The sequence below is a fragment of the Leuciscus leuciscus genome (assembly GCF_965113295.1).
Source record: "Leuciscus leuciscus genome assembly, chromosome: 12".
Taxonomy (NCBI): Eukaryota; Metazoa; Chordata; class Actinopteri; order Cypriniformes; family Leuciscidae; genus Leuciscus; species Leuciscus leuciscus.
Window position 1 is genome coordinate 36,017,357 of NC_138736.1, and position 17,522 is coordinate 36,034,878.

The window sequence follows — 17,522 nt, forward strand, 5'->3', positions numbered from 1 at the left end:
AGAGGTATAGAGGGTTAACTGAAATAAGATTTAAAATGTTGTCCTCCTGGCCTGCAGGCAATTTCTGATGACAGTAAGGCAGGCCTTAGTCAGTCAAGTGAGGATCTGCAGGAAGGCAGCCACAGTAGAAAAAGACAGCATGAGGAAGGGGAGACAGTAGAATTCCTAATGATAGACTTTGTATGCTGAGATAAGCAAATGTTTAAATAAAACATACTTTGCTGAAGACATGAAATTTTGGTGGGTGATTGGCATACTAGTCAAATAACAGTCTGATCATGCATTGCTAGTGGTGATCAGGTAGGCCTTTGTTTACCTTTGTTCATTGTTGTTTATCCATGATTTCAAATAAGAATCCCCCAATGGCTTTTTAGTGCAAATCATTAGCCCAAATTACGCAAAGTAACTACTTGAGCACTAGTTAAAGCCCAAATTACGCAAAATAACGAATTGAGTTTAAATCATTTTCTGACAGCTTGGTCCCCCCCAGTTAAAAAATCCTATCTGCGCCACTGACCTACAGTATATATTACCCAGTTAGTGTCATTACTACAATCAGTACATAGTATGTTCATGTGAAACAGGGCTGTAAAATAAAGTGCTACCAATCATTTTCCCATTTAGCACCGAACTATAGAAAAGTCTTCCAAGGGGAAGTGTCATGTTTTTTTTTTTTGGTTTGTTTGTTCACGTTTTTATCTGTTCTGTTCATGTCTGTGTTTCAAGGTTGGTTTTCAGGTTGTTTATTATTATATAAACTTTTTTATTTCTTGTCTAACACTTGGCATATTACTCCATTATTATAAATCCAGCAATGTAATGACACATCAGAAACTAATTTTAACAGAAACTAATTTCAAAAATTACAATTAGTTTGGTTTTTAGCTTTTAATGTCATTAATTTGTTTACAATAACCTAGGTTGATGCCAATTACCTTATGTGCAGTTAACACAGGGCTGTGAGTTTTCTCTCAGTTTCGATCAAAGAAAACAGTTAACCAGTTTATTGTAATCACAAAATAAAAATGTGCTCATGCTCCTTATACACTGACATAAAGTTGCCATTTGTTGCCAATTAAAAATACAAATTGTTTTAAAAATAAACTTCCAAACACTGTAAATTACAAATGTTAGTTTAGTGTTGATCGTTTGACAGGAGCTGGAAAACCTGATGTTTAACAGTATGTCATGTCAATAAACATCTCTGGGGAAAAAAGGCTCCAGAATAATACTGTCACATAAGGCTGCAAGGAAGTGCATGACGATATGAGAAACAGTCTTTAATAATTACACAGTCTTTAATAATTAATCAAATAACAAACCAAAGTGAATCGAATCGAACCAGGTCAAACACAAACATTGCCAGACCATGAAACAAAGCAAGGGCGTAGGTTTGATTTTGAGATTGGTGGGGACATCCCCGGAAGCTGAGGATTCATGAAATTAATAGGATAATGTATTAATGTTTTTAATCTCTATTGACCGTAACAATATGTTAATGAATACATTTTGTAATGTTACAGGTAACTAATAATGACAATGAGGCAGTTTAACAGAGACTTAACTTTACTTCATTCATAGTGCAATACAATAGTCAATGTGTCTTGTTCTTGTTATTTGAAAAAGCCAAACATGTCTATGTCTATCATTAACAGAATTGAATTGTTGGCATATTTGTATCACATCACTATTATCGAGTTCGTCCTGGTGGACATGGCACACCGCAAAACTGTTAAGTCTCACTTGTGCCATTGTTGTTCTGATCCATGTTTTCAGTCTCCTAAGAGCACTGAAACTTCTTTCAGCCTCAGCTGATGAGACAACTTGATCGAACAGGCCTCTCACTTCAACAAGAGCAAGCCTTATATTTATATGCCTTTTTAACTAGTGAGCACACATAAAATAGCCTGTTGTCATGATCTTACACTATAAGTGCACCTCACAAAGAAGTGCGCGCACACACACACGGCTTTGGAGGAGCTTTGCTATTTTTAAATAAAATAAGTAATACTTAGAATAGAATTGGGAAAACAGAATCAAAACACGATGAAACTAAACCAAAACAGAACATATAGTACTTCCTATCAGCCATTTTGTCAAGGGGAGGATATCATATAAAGTCAATTATTACTTTGCATGGGACCAGGAGGATTCAATCAGCACAGATTAGCAGCATGTTGTTTAAGTTCTGCTATATTGATTGATTTTATCATTTAATTGTGCAATTAAACACTCTTTCCCCACATTGGCAAGATTTTCCATCATTTAATAGTGACACTACGCTTCCCAGCCATTGACGTAAATTTTCGGCAATCCATGTTTTCACTGTTATATAGTAGGGGGCGCTATTATGCTTCTTTTGAAAGAGTATAGAATCTCTGGTTCAAAACACCGCCAAAGAAGCAGCAGACACAAGCAATAAAGGCCCTGTCCCAAATGGACCCCATAAGCACTCGTGGTCTTCCTACAAGTCTTCACTTTCGTGACGTAACGCCGCTTTGACTGTTGGGTAGAACTCTGCTGCGGAGATCGCACCAGTGCAGGCTCGGCAAAAGTGCGCATCGAGTGCGCATATTGACCGAAAAGAGGGCACTCGCAAGCATCCTTCTGAAACCTAAAATGACAAATGGGACACCCTATAGTCTCATGAACTTAAAGTCCACAAGAGCGAAAGTGCATATGAAGTGTGCTATATGGGACAGGGTCTTCATGTTCACTTGCAGTCTTGTGGACTTACAATGTCCATTAAGTCCACAAGACCAGAGTGTCATTTGTCATTTTAGGTTTCAGAGGGGTGTTTGTGAGTTCCCCCAATTTGCGCCCTCAATGCACACTTTTTCAGAACCTGCAAACCTGCGAGCTCAGCAGCAGACTTCTACCCAACAGTCAAAACGGCATTACACCATGAAAGTGTGGTCTCTGAGGAGTATCGCGAGGGCTTAGGCTTCCATCTGGGACAGGGCCATAAGCATTGCTTACGCACATGTAAAATAACGCGATCATCAGACATATGAATATGATATGCCAGGATATGAATCATGAATTGATTCATAGAATGAATTGTTGTTGATTTTTTGTTTGTTTGATTTTTTAAAGCAGAGGCTCTGTTCTTTTTTTATACTTTGCATGTTCAGATATTCATACAACAGCATTTTCTGAGGGCCATGAAAATTTAGTGAAAATTATATATATATATTATTTTATTTTATTTTTTATAGCTGCCACTGACTGGCAAGTTATGAATCATAATATTTTCTTAATATTTGGCATAAAAAAGTTTTTTCTTTACGTTTTTGTATAGTTCTGTCACTGTGAAGTTGTGAAGATTGTTAATTTTGGTGCACCAATTTATGTTTGAATTCTTTATTTTTATTTTGCCAGCAGCTGCCAGTGTGTGGTATCTATGTCTATTTCTTATTAACTCAGTGGGAGTTAAGTTCATAGTAATGAGTGTATGTAGGCGTTGTCTCTGTTGCTGCACTATTTAAATGTGAACAGGGAATTTAAGTCCATTCAGACCTTTCTGTGGAACTGCATCAGCATTTGTACAATCAAATCAGCTTTATTTTTTTGGTTTGTGATTCAGTATTCCGTTTCACTTGGAAATACGTCACAACACTGGAGAAAAGTCGTTTGCAACTTCCGGTTCACGCAGACTTTAATGTTCTGCTTCAGAAATCACAGCTTTGTCTCATAAACCCTGTGAGGGCGGTTGGAGAGCATGGAAAGTGCTACTTCTTCTCTTCTTAAAGGTCCCATGACATGCTACTTTTTGTAGGCTTTAATATAGGCCTTAGTGGTCCCTAGTACTGTATCTGAAATCTCTTTCCAAAAATTCAGCCTTGGTGCAGAATTATAGCCACTACAAGCCAGTCCCAGAATGAGCTTCCTTCAGACAGGCTGTTTCGGTGTCTGTAGCTTTAAATGCTAATGAGGGGGAAAAAGGCGGCGCAAGGTGGAGGGTGGGTGTGGCCTTGACCATCTTGCACAACGGTACCATGCATGTTTACGTTGGATATTGCAATGGCACGAAGACACGCAGTCTTTCAAGCATTTCAGTTTGACCCAGAATCTGATCCAGATAGAGAAGCAACGGATGAAGAAGTTGCAACTCAGCGGCTCCAGCAGGACGTTTCCGAATGGTTAGTTTAAAATATTATGTCTGGATACGGTACTTTATTCGGATGGTTTACAGTTATTATCATGTAGCTAACGCTAACCTACTGTTGCCTTTTCATGAGAGATCTGTAACGTCTGTAATTTATCTTATTACAATTACATCAAGCTCTGCGATCTTGAAATGCGGATATCGCGCGCGCCATATAACCAACAGGAAAACGGTTATCCAAATAACAAAGAAGTGTACAACACTCGCGTTACAGTGTGTGTATTCACACACATACTTGATGCTGTCTACCTTTACATTAGCGCGAGTAACTGCATAGCTAATGTGACAGCCACATTCTACGTGTAAGAAGCTAGGTAACCATAAACAGTAAAGCAACACACTTATATATAATAGTTGACTTACTTGTCCGAGGTGTGTAGCTGAGCCAAAGAGAGTTGTTACTGATCCAGACTTCAGTTTCAGACGTTCAGCAAGCCCAGCTCTGTATTGACCCTTCGGTGTTCATTTGTACATCCAGTTATTGAGCAATTATTATGCTTCGCACAAGCCATGATATCTCTCTCGTGGACAAACTAAAATCGCGCGCGCGCGTTCCTACATCCTCGTTACAAATTTTCTCATGGGCGGAAAATATTCTCTGGGCGGGCAAAGCAGAGAAAGGGGAGGTAACATTTCTCCTTATGACGTCATAAGGAGGAGATTCAAGATCAGCGCGTATGAGCCTCCATTTTCTCAAAGGCAGAGAAAGATAGCAAAAGCTCTATTTACACCGATTAAAATTTCTAGAAACTTGGGGACCATATACAGAGTAGGGGAACTCATATTAATGTTAAAAAACCTCAGAAATTGAACATTTCATGTCATGGGACCTTTAAATACAGGCATGCAGTTATGATTAGCATCAGAAGCTCATCTGGTCATAATAAACAGCAGACAAGATCAGGTGAGTCTGATATCAATAGAAGTGTTTTTATGAATATCTTTACATAAAGAAATATTCAGACTTAAGATGCAAGACTTTTTGGGTATATAAAAAAAACAACGTGGTCTATAATTGTCACCCATGAATGCATTTTTCATTTTTAACTTTTGTTTTAAGACTTATGACAGAGTCTTGATTTTCTAGTCTCTAAAATTAAAGGGGTGGTTGATTATGATTTCACTTTTCTAACTTTAGTTAGCGAGTAATGTTGCTGTTTGAGCATAAACAACATCTGCAAAGTTACATCGCTCAAAGTTATTTATGCGTCTCTCACGGCATAGCCTACTCACTCTGCTGGGGTCTGTATTTTAAAATACGCGTGCGCTCCGATGACGTCACCTCTCGAGGCTATAATTTCCAGGTCAATTTCACTTACATGTTGCACACATATTCACTGCTGGGCACGTTAAAGACGTTCTCAATGCGCTGACCAGCACAGCATCGATTGTAGCTTTTGAAAGGGAACTTATTAATTAGGCTACATGTCTTATTAAAGCGGAACAACAAACCAATGTTTGGTTGCATTTGTTGCAACTAGCTTGTTGCATTAGCTTGTGCAATTTTGGACCTTTTTGGTGGAGAATTTTTGGGAATTTTGGTGGAGAATTTTATGTTACATTAGCTTGTGTTTCAATGTGATTCGTTTAACTTATACTTAATATCTGTGAAAAAAATAAATAGTGAATATTTTTAGAGAACTGCATCTGTACATCTGATTGAAAATCTGCTACTGCTGTTTCCTGCTTCTGAAGGTTCTGGTTCAAAAAGAAATCTGGGGAATATGAACCTGATAACTGGAGTGGAGATGATGCTTCTGGAGAAGACGGTGCTTGTCTGGGATATGTGTTTTATTATTTAAATTCTTGGTTTGATGCTTCTTGTGAATACAAGAAAAAGTATATCTGTGAAAATATCTGAGGCCGATCATTACAGCTTTTCTCAATAGCTCAGACACATTTCTCAAAACTATTAACACAATCTCAGTGGCCTAGAGACTAAGACACAAACTCTTATGACAAAATCAAGCTCTCTAGTCCAATTTATTAAATCCTCAAAGCCACAAAGAACACGGATGTGCTGAAAACGGACCGTTTTCACTGCTTTCCTCTCTCGCCTCCACCTTTTTGTACTTCTCTTCCTCTGATTTGAGCACTTTCTGTTTGGATCCAAATCCAAAAAAACCTACAGTGTTTTTTATTGTTAAAATGTCTGGGCTCAGGTTTGTAGTGGTTTGCAGGAATAGTGTTTATAGTTTTGTGAAACTCTTTGTTTTGAAAAATTGTATCATGGTTTATGATGTTTGGCAAATAAAACATATTTTAGTGTCCAAGAAATTGCGGAAAAATATTGCTACAATAATAATAACTAATGCTATTTCCATAGTATAACAGCACCAGACTATAGAGTCTATTAAATGTTTAGACTCATTGTATTCAATGTTATATTCCAATAAATTACTTATTAACTAACAAGAACATTTAAGATCATGATACATAAACTCATTAGGTCCGTTGTCACATGGTAATTCTTCCTGTTTTCCACAAGAGGGCACTATTACAACACCAATACAACTTACAAACTGCAGGAAACTTTTGTGAATTCAGAATACCAGAAATTTGATTTATGTATGTCAGAGTAATTATATACAGTTATTGTAATGACCACGAGTTTAATGCATTAACAAGCCTGTCTGACCTTAGCAGCCAGAAATGGATATTAATAAATATATAATTTATTTTGAATTGGAATTCGTGTGGAATTAAGAAATTATTATATTAACCTATATTATACTATTATATTAGGCCTATGTAATACTGAAGTTTATACCTATATAATACATCAACTTCATGATGCATCATTTGAATGAAGTTCATATGAAGAATATGAACATAAAATAATATAGGCTTACAAGAAAAAGTTTTTATCCTCTTATCCCACATTTTTTAAACCCATCCATGATCATCTCTTTTTATTTAATATATATATATATATATATATATATATATATATATATATATATATATTGTTTAACTTAAAGGCCCGTTCACACCAAGAACAATAACTATAAAGATAACTAAATTAGGGTCCACACCATTAGGCGATTTATTAATTAGGGCGATATCTGATATCGTTCTGTTTATTCTATTAAAACTGGTCTTGCAGGAACCGTTAACTCGGCTTATTCACCATGGTAAAATGAATAATTTTGATGAATGTAATGCATGTATGAATATATCCACACAAAACACATGACCCTCAATACAGTACATCTAAAATAAAAACAGTGTATTTTATAGAGCTAATCAACATAAATATTTATTAATTATACAATAATTATTTCTGCCATAATTATTCATTAATAAAAGCCATTTTACAGAAATAGTTTTTACAGAATAACATTACAGTGTTAAAATATTGGTCATTCTTGTTTTGCGCTCATAGTTTTGATTAGAATACATCACATCCGGTCGGCCAGTCTAGATGCAGAAATTCAAATATTTAAACGCATCCAAAGCTCAAATCGGATTCGAAATTTCTCCACTACTCTTCTCCATTGGAAAAGAATGACTTCCGGTACAACGGCTGTCGTTTGTCGTGTGCAGTGGAAAGGCGACAGAAATGTAATCTAGCGGATCATCTGGCTGGAATGAGAGGTAGACTTATGTGTCATCAGTATAGCAGTGATAGGAAAAAATGTCCATAGATCCTAGTGATGACATGTACAGAAGATGGAGAGGAGAAGTGGTCCAAGCACAGAGCCCTGAGGTACCCCAGTAGGTAAATGTTGTGACTTAGACATCTCACCCCTCCACGACACCCTGAAGGACCTATAGAGTCAAGACTTGAACCACTGGATTGAGGTTCCTGAGATGCTGTTCGTCTTGAGGGTTGACAGGAGGATCTGGAGATTAACTGCAGCAGACAGATCCAGCTAGATGAGTAGGCCTACTGATGATTTGTAAGCTGCTCTTGTCAGTCTCAGAGCTGTCAGCAGGGTAGTCTCACTTGAGTGATATATTCATAACGGCAATCATTTTACAATAAGATCTCATGTGCAGTCCACAAAGTGTGTTCATTTCCATAAAGCTAACAGAACACTGACCAGTCATTTATATTTCCATAAACTAATCTGAGGGCGTGAATTTGTATTGGACTGGTCATGTGCACACACTGACATCAATGACTGAAGTTAAATGAACGATTTACATGTTCATGGAAATTAAACACGTTCCACTTGAACATAATGGATTCCTCTGTGACCTCAGGTCAGCCTCGGGACACTGATACTAAAGACAATGAGCAAGAATCATGGCCGTCCTTAATCAAATTGTTTCCAGCATAATTTTGGACCTGGTTATGCAGCTAAATGTTCCTTAAAGTCATGAACAATTGAGCTTTTCTAAATGTGAAGGTGGTATGATAGAATAAACATATGATCTCTGCCCTTGTTATTTCGTTGACCACTATGTAACATAAAAAAAAAAAAAAAAAAAATGCTTTTAAATCATGCAAAATTATGCTAGCCTTGGTAGCCTTATTTGACTGTTGTACATGACACATTATCAACCCTCTGGGGGCTCGAGCCCATGACCTTTTTCAAAATTAATCAAAAGTGCCCCTCTCAAACAAATATCAATGATAATATTGTGGTCAATAAATCAAATGCATTTTTTTATAATTAACATGACAATGTGTACATAACTAAAGTATCCTAAATTCATGTTTATTTTGTTTATTTATGTATCTGTCATTCTGAGGTGTCGTTGCCAAAGCGTTGCTATGGGATAGCTAGCTCACTTGCTGGTGTCTTGTTTTGGATTTGACTGAAGGGGTCAGTTTCCATTTTCGAGGGTCTAAAACTCCGGAGTAGTGTGTGGACGACAGGCGTAACCGTTGCAAAAGTTATGCGTTTTATAACGAAAATGTACATGTGTAAACGTGGGTATTCCAGTCTGTTCGGGAACCGATGCTCTCGAGCCAAATATGGTTCTTTCAGTGATATGGCTCGACAGCAGGAAAAAAAGAAAACTCCTTTTTTTTTTCTTTTTCTTTTTTTTTTTAAGTTGTGATATTGTGACATGTGATATTTTTTTTCAGGATTCATTGATGAATAAAAAGTAAAAGTAAGTCTTTACTATCACATTTTATCAATTTAACACATCCTTGCTGAATAAAAGTATTAATTTAAAAAAGAAGAAAAAATAAAATTACTGACCCCAAACTTTTGAACAGTTTTGTATATTTGTACAAAAAAAAAGTCTATTTTAAATAAATGCTGTTTTTTTGTTGTTGTATTTTTATTTTATTTTTTACTTTTTAAACTCAGAATCCTGAAAAAGTATCAAAGGTTATAAGTAGTATTTTAACATAGAAAATCATTATTTTAAATTGTAGTAATATTAATATTTATTATTATAAAAATAAAAATGAATCAGCAAATTTGATCAACAAAATAAATGCATGAACAAAATTTTAACTACTGCCCATGTTTTTGCTGTATAGTGTTCCAACCCATCCCACCTGAGGCATTTTGTACACTTAATGTCAATAAGTAGATTTCAATACAACTTGAATTTGTACTGTAGCAGTTAAATGTGGGGAAATTGCATTACAATTTGATACATACACACATACAACACCCCACCACCAGACTTAAGAGTCTCTTAAATTTAACGCATTGTGTTGAGTGTTTGATTCAATTAAAATGCTAATTAATTAATCAGGACAATTAAGCTTATGATGCTTTAGATGCTGGAGTAACTTTGCATTTAGTCTTCCAGAACACCCCAAGAGTTGTGCATTTATTTAAGTGAAATACTCATTACATAGTTCATTTTACAATAAGATATCAACCCCCTGTGTAGCACCCTGTATACGGCACAACATCCAAAACCTTAAATAAACACCCAAAACCTTAAATAAACATCCAGAACTCTGCTGCTCGTCTGCTCACCCTCACCCGCACCCGTGACCACATCACCCCTGTCCTCAGGAACCTCCACTGGCTCCCACAACGAATTCAATTCAAAATCCTTCTCCTCACACACAGAGCCCTCCATAACCAGGCCCCTTCCTACCTCAGTGACCTGTTCCACCGCCACAACCCATCTCGTAGCCTCCGCTCATCTGATACCAACCTCCTGACTCTACCTCCCAGGACCAAGCACCGAACCTGGGGTGACAGAGCCTTCTCTGTTCTGCTGCCCCCTCCCTCTGGAACTCTCTCCCCAAACAAATCCGTGACTGCACTGACCTTCCAACATTCAAATCACTGACAAAAACTCACCTTTTTAAAATTGCTTTTAATGTTTAGCTTAGTCCAGTGTTTTTTTTTTTTTTTTTTTTTTGCATTTATTTTATATATATAAAAAAAAAGATCTATTTTATGTTGTTCATGCTGCTTTTGTGATTTTTTTCTATGTAAAGTGTCTTTGAGTACTCAGAAAAGCGCTTTCAAATAAAATGTATTATTATTATTATTATAATTATTATTATATACAGTACAGTTAATGGCCCCACTTGGCAAAACATGTGCAATACACAACACTTTATACATAAATTTAACACACCATACTTCTTATTTACATTTCCTTGCATTTGTACATACAGATGTCTATTGTCTATTTTTGTATATTGAGAATTTTATAAATATTTGTATGTACTATTTACTTATTCTATTTTTATTCTTTTTGTGTCTTGTCGCTGTCATTCTGGTTGTGCTGAGCTTTTGTCTCCAAAACGAATTCCTCGTATGTGTAAACACACCTGGCAGTAAAGCTCTTTCTGATGAAGTATTATGTCCATAAGGCTTACAGGACACAAGTAAAAGTTTAAAGGAACACTCCACCGTTTTTTGAAATAGGGTTTATTCACCTTTCCTACATTTAGATAGGTGGGCAAATGCATTTTTGTCTCAGTGCATGCATTGTTTTAGTTTGACAGGGTCGGCACTAGCTTAGCTTAACACAATGAATGGAATCCTTTGTTGCCAGCTAGCATGTCCTGAGTAAAAGTGATAAAAAATAAATAAATAAATAAACCCACCTAATTACTTCTTGTGGCCTGCGTATTCACAACGAGTACAAATAGCGATGCAGATTAACACTAGGTGATTTCCTATGTAGATATTGACTTGGGACTATATTAGGGGGAAGCACAGGCGAAGCACTGCTACTTGGGCGCAGAGATATCACGCAACACAGGAAATCCCACGACTTCCGTCGGATAGTAGTTAATAATAGTTTCTTAATGTGTAAAGTGGATTGTACCATGTATACACAGGTAGGCTATACATTCCATTTTTAAACATAAGCAATATGTTTTTCTACCTTACAAGGAAGTTGCAAGTCTCTCTGTGATGTACCACCTCAGAGAAACATAAAGGCATGAGGGTGTGAGAGGAAGGAGGAAACATAGAGATGATGGGGTAAGGAAGGAGAAACCCAGAGAAACCATTTACAGCTAGCATGATGGTTTGAGAAGATAGAGAAATAGTGAACAGAGAAATCTAGAATGAAGACCACCTCTCATGTAGCCTTATTCTTACATATGCCTGTTTCTCTCTGTCTGACACATGTATAAATAATAAATCTCTTGGCAAAAGTAACTGGTGTAGCTTCCGTGATTCAACAATAATGGGGGAAGCAGGATTTTCAAATCTACACTTATACACTGCCCATCATTTTAATCCCATATCAAACACAGTATGTTATGTCTATTTTAATTTATTTATTTTATTTCACGTTTTTAAGTACAATATTATGTTAGTCCACAGCCCCCCACCAGGGGGTGCTGATGCTATGACGAGGGGGGCTGCAGCCCCCGCAACACCCCCCTTCCCTCGCAACTGGATAGCATGTCTATAAAACAGAGGGTTTCTTTCTAGAAGTTGCACATCCTGAATAACCTTCGTGTTCTTCACATCCTGAATAACCTTCGTGTTCTTCACATCCTGAGTTACCTTCGTGTTCTTCACATCCTGAATAACCTTCGTGTTCTTCACATCCTGAATAACCTTCGTGTTCTTCACATCCTGAATAACCTTCGTGTTCTTCACATCCTGAATAACCTTCGTGTTCTTCACATCCTGAATAACCTTCGTGTTCTTCACATCCTGAATAACCTTTGTGTTCTTCACATCCTGAATAACCTTCACAGCTGAAGATGCGTCTGTTTCTCGTCTCGATGCTGCTGGTGTTTGGCTTTCCGTTCATCATGACTGATGTTGTAGAGTCATTCAAAACATGCAGTCAGTTTTTTTTTAAAGATAAGCCTCCAATGATTCCTGGCATACTGGAGAATTCAGTCTCAATGGATCAGAATCGGTACAGAATAATCTGTCAAAAATATATCAGAGATGACAAAGATTTGCAGATTTACAGATTTGCAACTCTCTACGACACAACAAATAAGATCCCGATATTCTCAGCTTACAAATATACTGGGCATGCAGGGAAACGACCTAAATGTCCTAAATGGAGGACAGAGCCACAGGTAAAGTTGCAATTTCCTATTTTTTTTTTCTTTTCTTTTTTTCAGTTATGTTTTAGAAAAAATCCATTATTGTCTCTTTTTTTCTTTGTCAATTATCTGTTCTGTAGCTTGACGATTCAGAACAGGCCGTGGACAGAGACTATCTGAACAACGAAATGAATGTGAATCGTGGACACTTGTTTCCCTGCTGTCATGCAGCTGATCAAGACACTGTCGAAGCTACATTCACACTGACCAATGTTGTGCCGCAGTACAAAAACTTTAACAGTGGGAGCTGGAGAGACATGGAGCTAACAGTTAGAAAGATCATGAATTGCCGTGATGAAAATATTCCTGGGGATATCTTGGCCTATGTGTTGACAGGAGCTGTGCCGAACACTAAAACACCACCACATATATTGAACAACAGAGTCAACATTCCCTCACACATGTGGACAGTGTTCTGCTGCTATAACAGTAAGAGCAAAGAATGGTTGTCTCAAGCTCACTGGGCTGAAAACATAGATGAGAGCAAAGAGGAAGACAAAAAGATCAGTGTAAAGACCCTGAAGGAATTACAGGACTTTCTGAAGAGCAAATATAATAAAGAAATCTCACTGTTTAACGGTGACTGTTTGGATCTTTTAAAAGCAGATGCAAGTCCACCTCCAGAAGCAGAGGCTTGTGATGATGAGCCAGACGTTGAGGAATAATCATAGTGGTCCATCATAAAAAATTTACCAGCAGCATTTTGGGCCTGGTTGCTATTATTGAGCTTTTCTAAATGTAGAGTTGTCATGAAATAATTGTAACAAATTTCTGTTATTACTGCAATTCTGACACTACTTTCTTTGACTACAACAAAGCCATTCAAATAAATGCTTTCAAATCATGCAAAATAAAACTTGTCTCTATGGGTTATTTATGTGTTGAACATGTCACATCAACCGTCTCAGTGATTTTGGCATAACTCAAGAAGTGAACCAAAGATACTAGAATGCTATATGAATACTGCCAATATTAGTTGTAAAACACACAGACCAGGTCACAAAAGACAAGTCAAATGGAATCTAAGAAGTGACTCCAAATGCAGTGTAAATATGACACTGTTGCAGGGCTTGTAGTGGAGCATAATGTGTGAAAGACTCACACTCACACTCCAGTCTGTGGATTCACAGGTTTAGATATGTGAACTTGAGTATTAAAGATCATCATTTTTGCTGCTCAACTATTTAAGTGTGCAAGAAGAGGCTGACTGAACTGCAAGACTGTTTGTGGAACTAAAGTTTGCTTTAAAAAAACATTAACCTTTCTAACCACTTTTACTTTCTACAACAATTTTACTTTCTACAACATTTATTTTTGTTTGTTATTTAGCTCTGCTTGAATATGCGTTTATCGTGAGCGTCCTCGCTGTGCTGCTGGTGTTCAGCTGTTCATTCGTCATGTCTGAAGTTCTAGATGAATTTGCACACATTACAGTAATCTATCATTTACTTTTCTTCTGTAAGTACACCTCTTTTCCTTTAACCATTGATTCTGTAGTTTTAGTATACATCTGCTATTAAGTGCGGAATACATTTTACATCTAGTCTCAATTTATTGTCTTAAAAGGATAGTTCACACAAAATGAAAAATCTGTCGAATTTCAATGAATAACTCACATAAAAGTAGTTAGTCGTATATGCTGATTTCACGCAGCCGCCATTTTGAAATCGAAAGTGAGGCTCCGGTGGGAAGAACCCCGGAAGTAAAGATAAACAACAATGCCTTGGACTACCAACCTGAAGCTGCTGCCGCGATTTACACTATTGGATGTTAATATCCAATATAGGATATGTATATAGTTCATTCCTGCTTCTTTTTTTACATTCTGAATTATATATATAAAAAAATATTTTATTTATAAATGAATTTCACTGTATATAGTCTAAAGTATGAAATAAATGTTTGTACATTTTTAGAATTGACACAACATCATTAAACACGACAATACGCCATCGCATTCACGACTCTCCTGTGATTAAAGGCGTTTTCTTCCCACCGGAGCCTCGCTTTCGATTTCAAAATAACGGCTGCGTGAAATCAGCGTATAGTAGTCGAATCAGACAAAATCCTATAAGAGCTTGACAGATGAATGGTTGTTCCATGGAACAAAAAACTAAATTTAGATTCTTCTAAATTCCAATTTTGTGTTTTACATGAAAATTAGGAGATGTAAATGAAAATGGCAAAAAATAAAATAAAATAAAATAATAATAATAATAATTTTGAGTCGATTTTGAACTCACTGCCGAATCTACATTCACACTGACCAACGTAGTGCCACAGAAGATCAGCTTTAATGCCGGCAGTTGGAATCGCATGGAAAGAGAAATTTCAGACATCATGAATAACTCTTGCTATGACAATAATAATAAAGTTTTAGCCCATGTGCTGACCGGAGCTATACCTGGAAACAATAAACTAAATGAGAAAGTGAAAATTCCCTCTTACATGTGGATGGCATTCTGCTGTTACAACAGTGCAGATAGATCATGGGTCTCTCAAACTTATTGGGCCCTAAACAAAGAAGAAAGAAAAGATGAAGAGAAAACGATCAGTAAAAAGAGTCTGAAGGAATTACAGGAATTTCTGAGTCAAAAATGGGTGAACAATGTACAGTTGTTTGAGAGCAAATGTGCAAAAAAAAAATAAAAAAAAAATACAACAAACACACCAAAAGCAACATAATGATTCAAAATCATTGAATTATCAGTTATTACGTTTGTAGGATTAGAAGCCTGTCAAAGGCCATTTTTAGCATTTACATTTTTGATACATATGTCTGAAGTCCAGAGCCTGTTATAAATGGGACTGTGTGTAAACTGTTCTTTCTCTAATAAAGCTTGTGCAAAAGTTGGCATATCAGAGTTATTTTACTTTCTACAGGGAAATGAGGACTAGTTCACGAGTTCACACTTAATTAGAGGGAGTAAAGTTTAATGCGTATTTGGCGTGCTGTCGGGGGGGAGGGCTCCGACCTCGGAGTTCGGCCCGAACCCAGAGTACTCTACACCCTGGGTGAAGAAGGGGTGGTGGAGGGATGCTGCTAAACTGTCAACGAATTGAGGTGAGACTGCTGAATATATATACACCTCTTATCGCTGATTGCTGAGTGCTCTCCACTTGTGTTAATTATCTGAACGTGCATCTATTGGTGGGGTGTAGAGTGGAAAATACAGGTCCAGTAAAATCTCTCATCATAATCTCAAGAGTTGACACAAACAAACACCATCCATTTTGTGTAGTCTGGAACAGTTCAAAGATTCTGATTTGTTGACTATCACCAAGGGATAGATGAACTATACATGATACTGTATGTATGCCATAACAATTATGACAACAATTAAATGAACAGAGCTTTCCATAGCATTCACATTCATCATCGACACATGTTGCTCAGATCTTAAGTCGTTTACTAGTGACTATATGTCAAGACAGCAAAAATTAGAGAATGTCCATTTCATGCTTTTAAGAGCCAGAAACATCTATAATCTACTACAACATTTGCAAATTATGTTTTTTGCAACAACAAAAAAAGTAAAGTATTAAGTCATAATACATGGCTACATTTGAATGAATAATTTATTAGATGCACACTGGTCTGTTATCATAGGGACATTGACTTTACATATTTCATGCCCCTAAACATGACGTGGAACAAAACGAACTGTGATTGGTTGCGTTACATGTCAGTCAGACGGCCTCTTGGGTGGTTTTTGGCCAATGAAAGCTGTGATATAGTCCAGACTGTGTGGACTCTATCACAACTTACAGTAGTAAGGTAAATAAATTGTATACTGTATATGCACTGCTATATTATTGTACTGAATATTGTATAGTAGGCCTGTTGAACGTATATTCACCACTTGCATACAGTGAAAATACAGTGACACAACTGCAAAAGCCAAAAAGGTTAAACAACTCTAAATGAAAAGCATGTTACAGTACACAGAAGAGTTGTGCAACTGAAAATCAAGGTCAGTGAGAGATTCATTCTGCTTCAGCATCATGTCTTCATGTTGGGTCCGGCCTGAGGACTTTGTCACATCACAAGCAATGTCATCTCTGCAGGCAAAGAGAAAAACCCTAAAGCAGATCTAGCCTTGACAACATTCTCCACACCTGCTCTTCCTCGTCCTCTTCCTCCTTGTTCACTCTTATACACATACTCTTCCTCCTCTCCTTCTTATATTGTTTCCATCCATTGTTGGTATCAACATTCAGTGCAACAGAGTTCATGAGATTTGTAAATTGTGTCTTAACTACCTGAACTTGTTTAATGTTTTACTGAAAGAGTGATTTATTCGACAAATTGGTTCAGAAAATGGAGTTGTTTTAACAATTCAGAAAACAATTAAAACTGCATGGCAAGAAGATTCCAGCATGCTGTAAAGAGGCCTCGAGTGCTGAGAAGAGCACCCTAGTGCAAGATACGAAAACACAAGAGCAATTGTGGATATTTATTGTCGTTTCGCATGTCAGAGGGTGTGAAAGAAACTTAACGCTGATATTACCTGTGATACCATGACTCTGTTTCTCAGAAACTGTATGAGACTTGAGTTCACAGAATTAGATGTGTGTGTGTGTGTGTGTGTGTGGTATCATTGCTACTGCTTTTGATCTTCAAGTCAAGTCAAGTGCATTTTTGTGCATGTCTTTAATCAGATATCAGTGTTTCAGTGAAACTGTCTGCCCAACAAACGATTGGTACAAGTGAGTAAAATATATTTAATAATGCACCAGTAAAGCAACATTAACTGTGCACAAAGATTCATGAATATGAGAGTGACTTTGTCTGTTTTCTATTCTCCACCATTATCTTCATAACTGTTTCTGTACCAGCCATGGCGAGAGAGCTTGAGGAACTTACAGCCAACTACACCAGTAGGTTAA

General features: G+C 36.9%; 1 protein-coding gene and 1 long non-coding RNA gene across 2 annotated transcripts in view; both read left to right on the forward strand.

Moving 5' to 3' along the window:
* Positions 1-12,133: 12,133 nt before the first annotated feature.
* LOC309511638 lies at positions 12,134-13,488 on the forward strand. Its single transcript, XR_014210742.1, has 2 exons — positions 12,134-12,605; positions 12,713-13,488. It is a non-coding gene; the product is annotated as an uncharacterized lncRNA (long non-coding RNA).
* A 3,612-nt stretch (positions 13,489-17,100) lies between these two features.
* The window catches only part of LOC309511195 (uncharacterized protein), a 51,541-nt gene continuing 51,119 nt past the window's right edge, over positions 17,101-17,522 (forward strand). The window contains exons 1-2 of the mRNA XM_082186325.1: positions 17,101-17,342; positions 17,472-17,513. Coding sequence (XP_082042451.1) covers positions 17,474-17,513 — 40 coding nt within the window. The 5' untranslated portion in view covers positions 17,101-17,342; positions 17,472-17,473. The remainder of the gene's footprint in view (positions 17,343-17,471; positions 17,514-17,522) is intronic.